At 42.6% G+C, this 18,141-nt stretch overlaps 2 protein-coding genes across 3 annotated transcripts in view; both read right to left on the bottom strand.

Annotated features, from left to right (window-relative positions):
* The window catches only part of ZSCAN26 (zinc finger and SCAN domain containing 26), a 62,110-nt gene extending 45,897 nt beyond the window's left edge, over positions 1-16,213 (bottom strand). The window contains exon 1 of the mRNA XM_074398595.1: positions 16,139-16,213. The gene's annotated coding sequence lies outside the window, so the exon portion shown is untranslated. The remainder of the gene's footprint in view (positions 1-16,138) is intronic.
* Positions 489-16,209, bottom strand: ZSCAN9 (zinc finger and SCAN domain containing 9). 2 transcript variants are annotated; one of them, XM_010332703.3, is made up of 4 exons: positions 16,139-16,209; positions 14,003-14,491; positions 13,672-13,819; positions 489-8,532 (listed from the first exon to the last, which is right to left on the bottom strand). In XM_010332703.3, the coding sequence occupies exons 2-4, from the start codon at positions 14,420-14,422 to the stop codon at positions 7,916-7,918; spliced, it is 1,185 nt and encodes a 394-aa protein (XP_010331005.2). In that variant the 5' UTR covers positions 14,423-14,491; positions 16,139-16,209; the 3' UTR covers positions 489-7,915. The 2 variants fall into 2 exon arrangements, with proteins under 2 accessions (XP_010331005.2, XP_003944771.2); XM_003944722.4 differs by having other exon boundaries at positions 14,003-14,495; positions 16,139-16,203.
* Positions 16,214-18,141: the final 1,928 nt, after the last annotated feature.

Here is an 18,141-nt window from a genome sequence, read left to right as displayed (position 1 = left end):
ATAATTCCTCAAGAAGACATGCAATTCCTGAACTTCTATATACCTAAAGTTGTAACTTAGAATATACAAAGCAAAATTAACATAACACAAGGAGAAACTGACAAGTCTTTCCCCACAGCAAAGTATTAACAAACCTCTCCCAATAATCAATACGTCAGGTCAGGTGGAGTAGCTCCCACCTGTAATCCCAGCACTTTAGGAGGCCAAGGCGGATGGATCACTTGAGGCCACGAGTTTGAGAACAACCTGGCCAACATGACAAAACCCCAACCCTAGTAAAAATACAAAAATTAGCTGGGTGTGGTGGCACAAGCCTTTAATCCCAGCTACTCAGGAGACTGAGGCACAAGAATCACTTGAACTCAGGAGGCAGAAGTTGCAGTGAGCTGAGATAGTGCCACTGCATCATTCCAGCCTCGGTGACAGAGAAATACTCTGTCTCAAAAAAAAAAAAAAAAAAAAAAAAAAAAAAAAAAAAAAATAGAGCAAACAAAAAAACTTGAAAAACTGATATTCTAACATAAAGTCTGTTAATTCACCAAATTAAGATCAAAGGAGGAAAAAATTATGGTATCATTTTCACATATGCAGAAACATTATTTGATAATATTCAATACCCATTTGTGACAATGACTTTTAGTAAATGAGGACTAAATGGCAATGCTCTTAATGTTATGGAGGATAATTATCAGAAACTCACAGCAAATATGGTATGAATCATTAGACGAATCCATTCAAAATCAGGAATGACAATTAGTATGATTTCTACTCAACACCAGGAGAGATTAGCCAGTACATCTAGACAAGAAAGGGAAATAAGCAAGAGAAAAAATAAAACTCTTCTTTTTCACAACAATATTATTTTTAAAATTCAACGTTAGTTCTCACACAGAGCTAAAGAAACAATTGAGGGAGATGTTTTGAGAGCAGAATAGAGGTAGTGAGGTGGGGGGAAGAGCAGGGAAGGAAAGAAGTTAGGATCGGCTGGGCGCGGTGGCTCGAGCCTGTAATCCCAGCACTTTAGGAGGCCGAGACGGGTGGATCACAAGGTCAAGAGATCGAGACCATCCTGGTCAACATGGTGAAACCCTGTCTCTACTAAAAATACAAAAAATTAGCTGGGCATGGTGGCGCATGCTTGTAATCCCAGCTACTCAGGAGGCTGAGGCAGGAGAATTGCCTGAGCCCAGGAGGCAGAGGTTGCGGTGAGCCGAGATCGCGCCATTGCACTCCAGCCTGGGTAACGAGAGCGAAACTCAGTCTCAAAAAAAAAAAAAAAAAAAAGAAGTTAGGATCAAAGAACATTTAGATGGATGAGTTGAGAGACTGTTGCAGAACAAATGGAATTTACATATAATTAGATGATTAATTTGGGTAAAAATATATATGAAAAATGGAGAATTTCATTCAATACAGAAGGCTTTACTTTTTAATATTAATTTACTTTTGAAACCCATATCAGTATAGTCTGTAATAACACTTTTATAAAAAAAAAAATGAGGCAAAAGAAAAAGTCTCATAAAAACTTCAATTAAAACTCACCAGTATGTCAGATACTCCTTTTCCTTTGGCATATTATATGCAAATGTGGTAATATCTCCTTTTCTTTGTTTGATGCATTTTATAGATTCATTGTCCTTTCATATAGTCATGTGCCACTTAATGATGTTTGTCACCTAGTGATATTGTAGCTATCTTAACAGCTTAGCGCAATGCATTATTCATGTGTTTGTAGTGATGGTATTAGCAAATATTTAAAAAATAAACTTGATGTAGTCAAAGTGTACAATGTTTATAAAGTCTACAGCAGTATAATGTCTTCACATTCACTCTTCACTCACTGACTCACCCTGAGCAACTTCCAGTCCTGCAAACTGCATTCATGGTAAGTGTCCTATACAGGTATAATATTTTTTTTCTTTTATGCCGCACTTTTACTATATTTGTCTATGTTTAGATACACAAATACAGCACTATGCTACAAATGTCTGCTGTATTCAGCTCGGTAGCATGCCTAGGGGCAACAGACTATACCATCTAGCCCTGGTGTGTAGTAGGGTATACCACCTAGGTTGCGTGAGTACATTCTATGATGCTCGCACAGTGACAAAATCACACAAGAGCACATTTCTTAGGATATATCCTTGTCATTTATAGGACTGTAATTGCTATCTGCTATTTTTCAAAAACAATTCTACAAATAGAAGCAGAGGTGAAGAAACTGGGGCCTGAGGTTAAGTGTGGTGACAGATGTCAGTGGTATCACGTCTAGGTCCCCTTCACCAAGTCAGTATGCCCATTCTCCACTTGCCAGGAAGGTCAGTGCACCCATTTCCTGATTATCTTGAGCACTGGCTGCTAATGGCTCACAGTCATCACCTTCTCTGAATAATTGTCCCTGGACAAACGGAGATAATCTAATCTACGGTCTCCAGGAAGCCCTCAGTCCACAAGGACTGACTGAGGTACAAAAAGCTGGCCCCTTGCCTCAAGGATAAGTTTTGTTCCAAAAATCCTTCTTCCAAATTACACTAAACTAGACTTAAGTTCAGACCACGGCTTGGTCAGCCCATTTCCTCTTCCATAGCTTGCTTTCCCTCTCCGCTTCATTTTTTTCCTGCAGCTTACTTTGCTCCCCAAAATTCCCTAGACTTGAACGCATGCCTAAGCTCTACTTCTGGGAAACCTAACCCAAGGGATTATCCAAGGTCCAAACTTTAGAAGTGATTAGGCATGGACTCCTTAACAGGGGTCCCGACTCCTGGTCCACTCTTTTTTTACTATACAGTGTGATACTGAGACATACAAAAAAGAGAAGAGGCTACTTTAACATTTAAATTTTTGAATTTCATCTCACTCAAGATGATTAATGTCATCAGTAATAACTAATTCCCATAATATTTGTTTGGTGTAGGAAGGTATTATATTTAACATTTCTGTCAGAAGATCCTGGAGTTTATCCTTTAAATCTACAGGCCGGGCGCGGTGGCTCAAGCCTATAATCTCAGCACTTTGGGAGGCTGAGGCAGGTGGATCACGAGATCATGAAATCAAGAGATCGAGACCATCCTGGTTAACATGGTGAAACACCGTCTCTACTAAAAATACAAAAAAATTAGCTGGGTATGGTGGCACATGCCTGTAATCCCAGCTACTCAGGAGGCTGAGGCAGAATTGCCTGAACCCAGGAGGTGGAGGTTGCAGTGAGCCAGGATCGCGCCATTGCACTCCAGCCTGGGTAACAAGAGCGAAACTCCGTCTCAAAAAAAAAAAAAAAAAAAAAAAAAAAATCTACAATGGCACAAAAATTCTTCTTAGGCTTCCCTACAATGTGTAAAACTTTTTCCTGATCCAAAAAGAGAAATGGATGCCAGTTCAAGCTGATATTTTGTGGAGTTCTTAGGTGATATTAAGTATTAGGTAATTTATTTTCCCTCTGATGGGAAAGTGTTGCTAAGGGTTTTGACTTAGAATCCAAATTCCTTGGCCACTCATTCAGTGGAGAAACAAGAAAAAAGATAGAGACTTAGATCAAGAGAGGACACAGTCACCAGATCTGCTTCATGTTCTCAACCTGCATCAAGTTTTAAGTTTACTTAAGAGATATCCAAAAGAAGAAGGGGGAAGGGGAGGCATAAATGAAACAAAATAGGCTACAAGTTGATAACTGTTGAAGGTGGGTGATGAGTTTGAGGACTAGGCTCTGATTTTTTTAATCTGGCCTGAATTCCTACCTAAGGGGTCTAGGGAGTCATGATCTACAAACCATAACTTCTCATCAGACCAGTTTTACTTGACTCTATATATTGTGATTTACTTTTGACTCTGGCGTAACACTGTGAGATAAGGAAAAATATTTAACCCCAAAATATATTACCTTCCCATACCCTGATATTGCCCTACAGTCTCCCGTTGGAAAAATCCACATTCTACAGAGAATTCCCACCCCCCTTTGTTTCCCTTCCTTTCTTTCCAGATCCAGGAGATAATCAACTAAGAGCCAGGCACCCTTTTAGGTACCATAAGAAATATTTTACAAACTGCTCTCTGTCTGCTATCTGAGATATTCCTCTGCACAATAAAACTTGGTCTCCACAATCTTTTATTTTAATCTAAACATTCCTTTCCATTAACCCCACATCTTCAGATAAACTCAACAATTGTCAACCAGAAAATGTTTACATTTATCTATAGCCTGGAAGCCCCTGCTCTGAGTTGTCCCACCTTTCTGAACCAACCCAATGTACTTCTTAAATGTATTTGATTGACATCTCATACCTCCCTAATATATATAAAACCAAGCTGTACCCCAACCACTTTGGCCACATGTTCTCAGGACCTCCTGAGGCTGTGTCACAGGCCATGGTCACTCATATTTGGCTCAGGATAAATCTCCTCAAATAATGTACAGAGTTTGATTCTTTTTGTCAAGAAGTCATGGGGGTTCACTATGGTATTCCACTTCTGTTTGACTCTGCCATAAAAGTTATACAATCCTCAATTCAAGAGTTGGCTGCTCAGCAACACATTTAGAAGTTACTGAAAACAGTGCAAAGCTCAAACTGTGTATGGACTTGTCCTCAGCAAATTGTAGCATTTTTCCATCTCTCAGGAAACCTCTGAACATTAGGTCAAATAGATGAAAGAGATGGGTTGCAGGTTAGTAATCACAAAAGGTAAAGGGAGGGCAGGCAAAGAGAGCCTTGGGGAACCTCAAGCCTCAAGTCTTTAGTCCTAAGAAGGGGAGATTCCTCCTCTCCATGAGTAAACTTCACTGAGAAAGAGCCTCCTTTGGGGAAGAACACTTAAGGCTACGGTAAGCCTTGTCTGATTTTTTTAAAAATTTGTTGATGCAGGCAGTGTAACTGATTTTTTTTTTTTTTTTTAACAGACAAGGTTTCTGGTTTTGTTGTTGTTGTTGTTTGCGTGGTTTGTTTTTTGAGATGGAGTCTCACTGTTACCCAGGCTGGAGTGCAATGGCATGGTCTTGGTTCACTGTGACCTCCCCTCCCAAGTTCAAGCAATTCTCCTACCTCAGTCTCCTGAGTAGCTGGGACTACAGGTGTGCGCCACCACACCCTGCTAATTTTTGTATTTTTAGTAGAGATGGGGGTTTCACTATGTTGGCCAGACTGGTTTTGAACTTCTAACCTCGTGATCTGCCCTCCTCAGCCTCCCAAAGTGCTGGGATTACAGGCGTGAGCCACTGCGCCTGGCCTGTTTTTTGAGACAGGGTCTCTCTCTGTGGCCAGGCTGGAGTGCAGTGGCATGATCACTGCAGTCTCAACCTCTTGAGTTCAAGTGATCCTCTCACCTCAGCTTCCTGAGTATCTGGGGACTATAGGCACACATCACCACACCCAGCTATTTTAAGTTTTTTTTGTAGAAACAGGGTCTTACTACTTTGCACAGACTGGTCTTAAAACTCCTGGCCTCAAGCAATACTGCTGCCTTGGCCTCTCGAAGCTGTGGGGTTACAGGCTTGTACCATCACACCTGGGGTATAATCGTTATTCTTAGAGATCTACACAGGGAAGACATTTTTTCTCTAGACTAAGCCAAGCAAAAAGAGAAAGACAGATTTCAGACAGTAGCTAGCATCTTATTTGGATTAATCCAGTTCTCCGACGTGGCCTGGTACTCAGGATACAAATGACTTTCTAACACTGAAGATGTGTTAGAAAAATTCTTAAGGGAGTTGCAGATGACTAAACTTAAATGTAGAAATCTGCTATCAGCATGAAGCATGACATCGTAAAGAAACTGGGATTTGGAGTAAAAAGCCAAGGTTTGACTAAAAAAGGTGTGATGTTATAAGTTAACATTAGGGGAATCTAGGTGAAGGAAATATGAGAACTTTATCTTTGCAACATTTCTGTAAGTCTAAAATTATTCCAAAATTAAAGCACTACTAAAAATAAAAGTTCAGGGTTTCAGCCTTGGCTCTAATGCTTAGATTTTCTGAGCCTTAGATTCCTCATCTGTAAAATGGGATAGTAACAATGCTCATTTCCCTGTGTGGCTGTTGTGAAGACCAACTATGGTTAAGTAAATGGACACACTGCAAACACTGAAGCACACAGCCCATGCTGGTCACTTTCCAAGGGAGAGTCATGTTGGTGTCAGAGGGAAGCAGTAAGGTGCAAAAGGTGTTTATACTATAAACCAAAGACCCATTTGCTATAAACCATCAGTAGAGCTCTGTTAACCTTTGGAGTTAAACACAGATACCAAATCTTTCAGGCATGTTAGCTCTAGCACTGCCATTTATTACATTATCAGAAGGGTTTAGCAGCCATCTCAAAAATAATAATAAAAAATAAGAGGGACACAGCTAGTAATAATAAGGAGGTATAAACAGAACAGAGGCCTCGGAGGCAACACAACATATCTACAACCATCCGATCTTTGACAAACCTGACAAAAACAAGCAATGGGGAAAGGATTCCCTGTTTAATAAATGGTGTTGGGAAAACTGGCTAGCCATGTGCAGAAAGCAGAAACAGGACCCCTTCCTGACACCTTACACTAAAATTAACTCCAGATGGATTAAAGACTTAAACATAAGACCTAACACCATCAAAACCCTAGAAGAAAATCTAGGCAAAACCATTCAGGACATAGGCATAGGCAAGGACTTCATGACCAAAACACCAAAAGCATTGTGAACAAAAGCCAAAATAGACAAATGGGACCTAATCAAACTCCACAGCTTCTGCACGGCAAAAGAAACAGTCATTAGAGTGAATCGGCAACCAACAGAATGGGAAAAAATTTTTGCAGTCTACCCATCTGACAAGGGGCTGATATCCGGAATTTACAAAGAACTAAAACAGATTTACAAGAAAAAAACAAACAAGTCCATTCAAAAGTGGGTGAAGGATATGAACACTTTACAAAAGAAGACATACATGAGGCCAAACAAACATGAAAAAATGCTCATCATCACTAGTCATTAGAGAAATGCAAATCAAAACTACATTGAGATACCATCTCACGCCAGTCAGAATGGCAATCATTAAAAAATCTGAAGACAACAGATGCTGGAGAGGATGTAGAGAAACAGGAATACTTTTATACTGTTGGTGGGAGTGTAAATTAGTTCAACCATTGTGGAAGACAGTGTGGCGATTCCTCAAGGACCTAGAAATAAAAATTCCATTTGACCCAGCAATCCCATTATTGGGTATATATCCAAAGGATTATAAATCGTTCTACTATAAGGACACATGCACACGAATGTTCACTGCAGCAGTTTACAATAGCAAAGACCTGGAACCAACCCAAATGCCCATCGATGATAGACTGGACAGGGAAAATGTGGCACATATACACCATGGAATATTATGCAGCCATCAAAAACGATGACTTTGTGTCCTTTGTAGGGACATGGATGAACCTGGAAACCATCATTCTCAGCAAACTGACACAAGAACAGAAAATCAAACACCACATGTTCTCACTCATAGGTGGGTGCTGAACAATGAGAACACACGGACACAGGGAGGGGAGCACCACACACTGGGGTCTGTTAGGGGGAAATGGGGGAGGAACAGTGGGGGGTGGGGAGTTGGGGAGAGACAGCATGGGGAGAAATGCCAGATATAGGTGAAGGGGAGGAAGGCAGCAAATCACACTGCTGCTTGTGTACCTATGCAACAATCTTGCATGTTCTTCACAAATACCCCCAAACCTAAAATGCAATAAAAAAGAAAAAAAAATAAGCAAGTAAAATGAACAAAAGAGAAAACAGTAGCTTCGAACACCCAACTTTCCTTTTAGGAAGTCCCTGGGCCACAAGTCAATATTTGTTTCAAACATACTTCATGGAGAAAGGAAAGGAGAGGCATTTTCTAGCCTCAACCTACTCCACACGACTTGGCTGGTGATCTGGTAAACTTGATCATAGCAAGTCCTAGACCAGCTCAGCCACTGTGTGGATCTTCTGATGGCGAATGAGGTTGCAGTGTCTATTAAAACTTTTCCCACATTCAATGCACTGGTGAGGTCGCTCCCCCGTGTGGCTTCTCAGATGTTCAACGAGAAATGAACGCCGACTGTAGCTCTTACTGCACTGGTTGCACTCATATGGCTTTTCTCCTTTGTGTATTCTCTGATGCTGGATAAGACCTGCACTCTGACTGAAGGCCTTCCCACACTCCTTACAGTGGTACCGTTTCTGTATATTGTGGATTCCTCGGTGATTAAAAAGACCAGAACTTCGACTGAAGGCTTTCCCACATACATTACATTCATAAGGTCTTTCTCCAGTGTGAATTCTTTGATGTCGAATGAGACCTGAGCTCTGAGTAAAGCTCTTCCCACATTCATCACATTTGTGTTGCCCCTCTCCTGAGAGGTTTCCCCACTGCCTCTGTATCCTATCCTTATGTTCACCAACTTCTCTATGTGGGAGATCCTGCTGTGATACCTCCCAGGTCTGCTCATTAAACATTTTCCCATGTGGTTCCACTATCTTAAGACAGTCTTTCCTTAGCACCAACTCTCTGTCCTCAGTCTTGGTCATCTCATCTGAAACAAAGAAAAAGACTAGGTAAATGTCACTTTTTCCCTGAGTCTAAAGCAAGTGAGCTAAAAACAGAAGGGCCAGTGGGGTAACACCTTCCCCAAGGTAAGGAGGAAAGTTTGTCCTCTTTTGCAAAACATAGGTCAGTTCATCCCCATGTAGACTTGGCCCGGGAAAGTTTTTTGTTTGTTTGAGACAGAGTATTGCTCCGTAGCCCAGGCTGAAGTGCAATGGTGTGATCTCATCTCACTACAGCCTCCACTTCCCGGGTTTAAGTGATTATCCTGCCTCAGCCTCCCAAGTAGTTGAAACTACAGGCACACACCCCCCAAACCCAACTAATTTTGTATTTTTAGTAGAGATGGGGTTTCACCATCTTGGTCAGGCTGATCTCAAACTCCTGACCTCAGGTGATTCACTCACCTTGGCCTCCCAATATGCTGGGATTACAGGTGTGAGCCACCATACCCGGCTGGCAGTATTTTTTTATACTTCTTCATGGGAAGGGATGGGTAAAGATCAGGTTGGCTTCTCTGGAGTTTTCACTTAGACCTCTCTCCCTGAGATAACCTCAAAGTAACCCTTTCCAAGGAAAGTTACTTCATGTACTTATTCATTCATTTTCAGAACAGGTATTAAATGTCTACTGTTCTAGGTGCTCTTCAGGCAGTACAGTAGTCCCCACTTATCTGTGGTTTTGCCTTACAAAGTCTGAGCTACGCACAGTAAACCACAGTTCAAATATGCTAAATGGAAGATGCCAGAAACAAACAATTCCTAAGTTTTAAATTTGGCACCATTCTTAGTATGATGAAAACTCATGTCATCTGGACTCACCCAGGTCACGAGTCCTCCTTTTGTCCAGCATATCCACACTGTACATGCTGCTTGCCTGTTACACACCTAGCAGCCATTTGGTTACCAGATTGACTGTTGCGGTGTCACAGTGCTTATGTTTACATACCCTTATTTTACTTCAAAGTGGCCCCAAAGTGCAAAAGTAGTGAGGTTGGCATATTATTATAATTGGTCCACTTATTATTGTTATCTCTTATGATGCTTAATTTATAAATTAAACTTTATCTTAGGTATGCATAGAAAAAAATAGTATACAGGGTTCAGTATTATTCTGGGTTTCAGGCATCTACTGGGGGTCTTGAAACGTATCCCCCTTTAACAGTGGGGACTACCATACTTTATGACTTTCAAATCCACAATTATCCAAGGTACATTCCCATCATAAGACCTTTGCTCTAGTGTTTCTCTCTTCCTGGAAAGCTCTCACCTCAAATCAAAGCAAGGCTCTCTCTCTCACTTCCTTCAAGTCTTTGTTCAACTCACCTTCTCAACTGGGTCTATCTGAATTCTTCCATTTAATATCACAATCTGTTTGCGTTATCCATAGCATTCTTTTTTTTTTTTTTTTTTTTTTTTGAGACGGAGTTTCGCTCTTGTTACCCAGGCTGGAGTGCAATGGCACGATCTTGGCTCACCGCAACCTCCGCCTCCTGGGTTCAGGCAATTCTCCTGCCTCAGCCTCCTGAGTAGCTGGGATTACAGGCACATGCCACCATGCCCAGCTAATTTTTTGTATTTTTAGTAGAGACGGGGTTTCACCATGTTGACCAGGATGGTCTCGATCTCTCGACCTTGTGATCCACCCGCCTCGGCCTCCCAAAGTGCTGGGATTACAAGCTTGAGCCACCGCGCCCGGCCATCCATAGCATTCTTAATCTCCCTTATCCTGTTCTATTTTTGCCTTATTCCATGGCCTCATCACCTTTTAACACACTGTATCATCTCTTTATTTTTATGTTTATTATTCTCTCCCTCTTGCTACAACCTAATCTCTGAGAAAGGATCCTTTTGTTTTATCCCTGAGAATCAAGCCTGGCACATAGTAGTCACCCAAAAAATGTGTTGAATGAATGAACATATAAAAGGGAAAGGACTGAAACCAATTCTACGACTATGGCCTCAATGGGCTGGCCCCCAGAACTGGCATGTAGATCAAAGGCTGCCCCATAGAACTGGTCCATACTGAATTGTGTCCAGTCAACCCAATCAAACCCTTTCTGCTTGAAGGAGTTGAAAGTCAGAATGGAGAGAAACAGACCCAAACTGTTTACACACTAAAGAGCAGCTGCTATGGTATCCTTAGAATGTCTTCGGTTTCCCAGGTCTGACTTCACTTTACTACACAGAAAAAGACCAAGGATAAGAGACCCAGCCTTCTTCTTTTGACCTAAATATCTGCCACTTTCTCCTACATCTGTCCTGTCTCTCACACACCAGAATAGGTAGGCGTGTGAGACTTAGAGCCCCTCTGTTGTTAGGTCATGGCTCTCCTCCTCCTTTTAGCTGGGGGATCACAACAGGTTTGGAAAGTAAAAATGTGTCTATACAGAAGAGATGGGCCACAAGTGGGATCAGTACTGCCCTTTTGCTCAAGCTTCATATTAAATCTGAAATGTACCAGGGAGCTGGGTAGAATACAAAAACTTGGACATTTCCCACCTTTTATTACTGTTTATACAACTTTCTTGACTTATGAAGCACTTTCGGACATATTATCCAAATGACTCACCACAGAACTCCTTGATGTTATCCCATGTCTTTAAAGAACCATAGAAAAATATGGGAAGATACATACATGTATGGGTAGACAGACTATATAGAGAAATGTCTGGAAAATATGTAGCAAAGTGACAAGAGTAGTTACCTCTAGGGAGTAGGATTTGGAGAACTTTCATTTGTTACTACATAAACTTTTGTATTATTTAGATTTTTAAAGAATCAGCATAACTTAAACAGAAACTCAAACTTACCTATTAAATATTGCTTGGCTAAGATGAAAAGCTGGAACTTAAATTTGGTCCTTGTAATTTCAAACATATGTTGTTTTATAATATTGGCTTTACCTAAATTTGTAACACATACCTGCACTGGTATCTTTTTTTTTTTTTTTGAGATGGAGTTTCACTCTTGTTACCCAGGCTGGAGTGCAATGGCATGATCTCGGCTCACCACAACCTCCGTCTCCTGGGTTCAGGCAATTCTCCTGCCTCAGCCTCCTGAGTAGCTGGGATTACAGGCACGTGCCACCATGCCCAGCTAAATTTTTTGTATTTTTAGTAGAGGCGGGGTTTCACCACGTTGACCAGGATGTTCTCGATCTCTTGACCTCGTGATCCACCCACCTCGGCCTCCCAAAGTGCTGGGATTACAGGCTTGAGCCACCGCACCCGGCCAAGCTGCACTGATATCTTACAGGGAGAACTCTCCAATCTGTAGATGCCCTCTGGATACTCTCTGACAGCCATAGTAGATGTTTTACAAACATTTGTTGAATGGATGGATGAGTGGATAGGTGGACAATTTAGATGTGCTTCTTAGAAAAGGGGGTTCTCAGCAAAGTTCTAGATGTAGTTTGGAAGGCAGAAGAAAGGTGGCGGCTAGAAAATAAAAGGTCCAAGTTCATAGAAAGAGGAAGAAGAAACAAAGAAATTGACTGGAAAGAAGTTCATTAAGAGGGAAAATTATGTCAGGAGCAATTAAAATCTGATAGTCATGGGAGCTATAGGAAGGTCTGCGCAGAATTTACTCAACACATACACTTTAATTTAAATCAAGAGATGTGTTCCATGTAATAGAAATCCACAATTGCTAGGGCAAATGAAATAAACAGAAGCTAGAGACAAAGAGGCAAGGGAAGTTGCAGCTTTGATGCATATGGGGGTAATGTGAAACTGGAAACAGCGGAACTTTGCTAAAGATTGTCAGAAGATTAACAAAAAGTCAGTAGGAGGGTATGATTTTATGTGTGGGAAACTAGACAAGCCGGAGCCAATTCCCGCAGAGAGAGCTAGACTGGGAAAGCAGCTGACTCAGTCCCAAGTGTTCAGTACTGTATCCACAAGGGTGGCTACTACCACCACTCAGATAACAGAGAAGAAAATGGCAAAGTGTGATTTCATTGCATTTTCTCATACATTCTGCCACTTACTAAGCATATCTCCTATCTTTCTACTGCAAGTATGAGCCCAAATCGGCAAGGGTGGCAATGGTGAGAGGTGACAATAGCGACCATGTATTAAGAATAATGTATGCCAAGTGCTTTTCATAAATTGTTTGCATTTGATGCTCACAATGACTTTCTGAGGTACATACTGGTTATGGACTAAATCAGGCGTCCCCAAACTGCGGCCCCCTGAGGCCCTTTTTCCCGTCCCTTGCCGCACTTCAGGAAGGGGCACCTCTTTCATTGGTGGTCAATGAGAGGGGCACAGTATGTGGCAGCCCTCCAACAGTCTGAGGGACAGTGAACTGGCCCCCTGTGTAAAAGGTTTGGGGACACCTGGACTAAATTATATCCCCTCACCTAGGTTGAGGTCCTAACCATCAATATGATTATATCTGAAGATACAGCCTTGAGGGAGGTATTAAAAGTTTTATGAGGTTATAAGGTAGGGCCCTATCTAGTAGGACAGGTATGTCTTTATAAGAAGATGAGACACCAGAGCTTGCTCTCTCTCTCTATGCACATAAAGGAAAGGCCATGTGAGGATACAGCAAGAAGATGGCCATCTGTAAGCCAGGAAGAGACCCCACCAGAAACTAAACCTGATGGCATCTTGATTCTTAGACTACTTACTAGCCTTCAAAAATGTGAGTAAATAAATTTCTGTTAAAGACACCTAGTCTGTGTCACTCTCTTAAGGCAGCACAAATAAACTAAACCAAAGCTATTATCAATCCCATTTTGTAGATGAGGGATCTGAGGTCAAGTGGTTAAGTAATCTGCCCAATAAAGGCAGCTTTCATGAGGCAAGGCCAGGATCTGACCCTGTCTGTCAAACCTTAAAGTCCATTCTCTGAAGCTCTGCTCCACAGTGATCCCCGAAAGCCTTCCTAATTTACTATGCATCAGAAGTCCAGAGAGCTTCCAGGATGGTATTCAGGTAGAAGTCTGCACACAGGGAGAAGGATCAAAAATGAGCACACTAGGTTCTCAGAAGCACTGAACATTGCTGTTATCTGGTAAGGAGTCTTTGGATCTCCTGTCTCCCCAGCTCTGGGTTTATTATTTGTTTTTGCTTGACCAGGTGAGATTCGTTCAACATCAAATAAGTCCTGTCCCTCACCTGTCTCTCCAACAGAATGGCACTTCTGAGCAGAGTCACATGTGAGCTGGGGTTCCTTAGGCTGGGACTGAAGGCTCAGTAACGTCTGCTCTGCTAAAGGCACCATCTCTTTAGAGAGGACTTCTTGTCTGTGTCTGTGGGCTACCATCTGGGGACAAAAAGACAAGATTTGACTTTTGAAGAAATGAACTGTCTGAAATAAACACTTCCAAGAAAGAAGGAAACAGGAAGAAAGGTATTTTATTACCAATGTCAAGGAGACACAAAGCAGATACAAGGATTCTTGGCATCTCAAAATACACCCTTTTCTCTAGCAAATCTCCCTTCCTACCTCATCTTGTGGTTCATCGAGCTCTCTCTCCAGATCCTCCAGCAAAATCACAGCCTCTTCTCCACTCTCTGGACAGTGTTCCCTCACCCAGCCCTGGAGCTCCTTGGGCAGGATGGACAGAAACTGCTCCAGCACCAGCAGATCCAAAATCTGCTCCTTTGTGCTCACATGTGGCCTCAACCACTGGTAGCAAAGTTCCTGGAGTCGGGTAAGAGCCTCCCTTGGTCCAGGGGTTTCTTGGTAGCACAGCTGTCGAAAGTGCCTTCGGAAGATTTCCCTTGCTAGTGGATTATTGCGTTTCAGCCTGGATTCCTGCCTTTGAAGGTGACTTTTTGCTTCCACTTTCATTGTCAGAAGTTCTTCCCATGCCTCAGGAACTTCAACACCCAGGGATAAAACCTCCTTTGAGTTTGTATTCATCTTGACCTTGAACAGCTTAAAAGGTACCCTCCAGCTGGAGCTATGCTTCAAGACACACCTTGGAGGTGCCTGCCTAAGCAGTAAAAATAATTATTTATACAGAAAAATGGCAATAGCTGATGACAGAAACTGATAATACAAGCAATTATCATAGACCCTAAAGCTATTCGCTGAAAAGTGACATGGTGACCAAAGGATGGAAATAATGGTACTATATATATTCCTAATGTGCAAAGAGCATAGGCTTTCAAGTTACCCAGATGTGGGTTTTCTTTCTTTTTTTAAAGATGGGGAATTTCACTCTGTTTCCCAGGCTGGAGTGCAGTGGCATAATCATAGCTCAGTGCAACCTCAAACTCCTGGGTTTAAGTGATCCTCCCACCTTGGCCTCCCAAAGTGCTCCAGAAGTGCTGGGATTACAGGTGTCTGCCACCACACCTGGCCCAGACCTAGGTTTTATTCTGATCCTAACATTTACTAGTTGTGTGAACTTGTGCCAAGTTCTTAAATCATTCTGGGTTTATGTGAAAAATAAATAGCAATAATACCTTACAGAGTTTACAAAGGAAAACATCCCATGAATTAGGGACTGCACAGGTAACTCAGAAAGTCTGAATAAAAAGTCTCAACTCACTGTATAAACATCAAATTAGAGAAAGAATAAATGGGAATATTGTTACTGTCGACTAAATGAATGAGCTAACATTTTCTTTACTATTTACCTCAGTTTTCTTAATCTTCAAAACAACCATTTAAAGTTGGTATTATTTTCACTAAATTTACAGAAAGAAAGGCTTTAGTGGACTGCAAGTCCTGTGAGCTTTCCACACTGCCCTGCTGCTACTTAAGAGTCACAGTCAACACTGCGCAAGTCTACAATATGCTTTCAGGTACAAGACCATATTTAATTCTCACAATTACCCAGTCAGGTTTTATTATAATAATTATTTCACTAGATAAGAGATGGAAGCCAGGGAAAGTTAAGTAGATTGCCCAAGGTCAACTTCTTTGTGAGGATAATCATAAGAAGCCAAAGAAGCCCAAGGGAGAAGTTTTCTCCTCAGACCCAGGCAGCTCCCGAAACCCAGGGGATGTTTCCAAAACGGGTGCCTCCGAAACGTCAGGAAGTACACCGCGCAGCAGGGGGATCCCAGCCTGACCGGCCCTACGGCGACATCCGGGGAATGTGAATTGGGCGTGGAGAGAAGTGCAGCGAGCCCTAGAATATCCACCTTCAACAGGCGCCTCAGCGATTTGTACGTATTTTAAGGTTTGAGAATCAAGGAACTAAGGAAAAGGGAATGAGGAACTGTTACATTCTGCACTTGACAACCAGTCCATTCAACGCCCCTCAATTCGCTTCTAGAATCTAGAAGTGAGAGGGTATACAGGGCTCTCCATCTTGAAGGCTGCCAAAGTCCAATTTATCCTTAACTTCCTCTGCCCAGAGTTTCTTTCCAGAGTTCTAACCCTGTGGTCGTTATTCACGGAAGTGACCCTTTAGCCTCGCAGTCTTCCCACAACTCCCTCTCGGGGAATGTCCTCGCAGTCGGGGATGACCATCCTGGTCTAGGGGACGCCCGAAGCCGCGCGACACTAACCGCCGCCCCCTCCTCCGGCTCCCACTTCCCGGAGGCTGAAGTTCACTTTCGACACCCCTTTCCCAGCCCCACCTTCCCCTCCCCGCCTCCATTCCCGGTCCCCACGCCAACTCACGAGACCCGGAAGGCGCGAGGTGCGAGCGGGGGTTACCGGCCCGGCGTTGCTAGGAGCGCCGCACGAACAATGGCCTGGCGGGAAAGACGCCGACCCCTCCTCGAGCGCGGACCTGGCAGACGCACTTCCGGGCCGGTCTAGGACTCCGCGTCTCGATGCCCTGCCTCCGGCGTCCAGCTCACCGCGGACTCCGCCCCCATTTTCCTGGTGTCCAGGTCTTTTTTGGCGCGAATCACAGAATCAGAAGGTCCTACGTGTGTGGGCCGCACCCAGGTTTTAAACGGAAAACGTTAATGAAGCATAGGCCGTTAAGTATTGAAAATGCTGATGCAAAGCATTTTTAAAAATTAATACCTTTTTGAAAAAACCCTCAGACAACAAAGTTATTAAAATGTCAGACCCCTCGGCCGGGCGTGGTGGCTCACGCCTGTAATCCAAGCACTTTGGAGGCCAAGGCGGGCGGATCACCTAAGGTCGGGAGTTCAAGACTAGCCTGACCAACATGGTGAAACTCCATCTTAAAAAAAAAAAGTCACACCTCACCTACCCCTCCTTAGTCCCAGAGCCTAAGGCAGCCACTGTCCCCGTTAGCGATGCCGAGTGGAGCTCAGGGCCGCTCCGGACGGAGAGGCCGCCCCGAGCGCAGAGCCCCGGCCGCCGGGAGAGCCGGAGCCTTGCGGGTTTTTTTTGGCATGTGGGGCACTTGGCATCAAGGTCCCATCACCAGAAGGCACCAAAGCCCTTGCCACCCCACCCACTCCATCCTCCCCACTGACCTCAAGTGGGCAACTGCTGGTCCAGCCCAGGCAGGCACTGCCAGCCTCCTCCCCCTGCAGTGGGCACCGGCTCTACTTCCCCCAGCACGAAGTGCCCTGGTTCCTCACAGCACTATCTGTTCTAGAAAGCTAAAAAGCTTTATAGACCCATTCTTAGAGATACCAGCTGTTAAGAAGTAGTATGCATCCTTCTGGATTTTTTTATGTTAATCAGAGCCTTCTAGAAGTCACAAAAAGTTCATTCCATGTTCATTTTCGGTATATAAAAATTAAATGCCAAATAAGACTTGAAAATATTGGGAATATTGAAAACCTTTAACAAAAGATACACAGTGGTTTTATCTATAATATATACACATACATAAGACTCCTTTAAAGATAACATGAAAAGTCTGTTTAGAACCTTCATAAAATTGAGGCTGAAGCTAAATGGCCCTCACCAATATTAAATATCTAAACTCTCTATCACGTAAAACAAGCAACCATACTATACATACTGTTCTGCAACTTGCCTTTTTTAAAAAAACTTAGAAGTGGGAAAATAGGCTGGGCACAGTGGCTCATGCCGGTAATCCCATCACTTTGGGAGGCCAAGGCGTGTGGATCACTTGAGCCAGAAGCTCAAGACGAGCCTGGCCAACATGGTTAAACTCCATCTCAACTAAAAATACAAAAATTAGTTGGGCCTGGTGGCGGGCACCTGTAATCCCAGCTACTTGGGAGGCTGAGGCAGGAGAATCGCTTGAACTCAGGACATGAAGGTTGCAATGAGCTGAAATTGTCCCACTGCATGAAGCCTGAGTAACAGACTGAGACTCTGTCTCAAAAAAAAAAAAAAAAAAAAAAAAAAAAAAGTGGGAAAATATTTACAAACTTACATTTAGAACTGCGTTATTTTTATTAATAATCACATACCATTTTAATGTTTTACTTAATCATAATTTATTTAAGTATTCCACTTTGGTGGACATTGGGTAATTTTAATGTTTAACTACTAAAACTAGTGTTCCACTGCACTATACGTGTCTGCATGTATGTGTGTGTCTGTGTGTATTTCACACTCAGTAGGTATTATCTCTGGCATAATTTTCTACTAGTGGATTGACTAGTAGGTTTAAGGAAAAAAGGAAAGAAAAAAGGGTATGAACTTGTGCTTTAGTCTGGTGGACCAATTTATACTTGCATCGACAGTATTTCAGAAATCTAAAGTGGCAGTAGAGGAGGTGA

Source organism: Saimiri boliviensis, chromosome 4 (genome assembly GCF_048565385.1).
Source record: "Saimiri boliviensis isolate mSaiBol1 chromosome 4, mSaiBol1.pri, whole genome shotgun sequence".
In the NCBI taxonomy this organism is placed as follows: Eukaryota; Metazoa; Chordata; class Mammalia; order Primates; family Cebidae; genus Saimiri; species Saimiri boliviensis.
The sequence above is the reverse complement of the archived record's forward strand: the minus strand, read 5'-3'. Positions and strand labels throughout refer to the sequence as shown.

Excerpts from the sequence above, each read along its gene's own strand:
- ZSCAN9 (XM_010332703.3), bottom strand. The coding sequence starts at position 14,422 with ATGAATACAAACTCAAAGGAGGTTTTATCCCTGGGTGTTGAAGTTCCT. Across the intron at positions 13,820-14,002 it reads TCGATGAACCACAAGATGAG|ATGGTAGCCCACAGACACAG; the intron begins GTAGGAAGGGAG and ends TTTTGTCCCCAG. Across the intron at positions 8,533-13,671 it reads CCATTCTGTTGGAGAGACAG|ATGAGATGACCAAGACTGAG; the intron begins GTGAGGGACAGG and ends TCTTTGTTTCAG.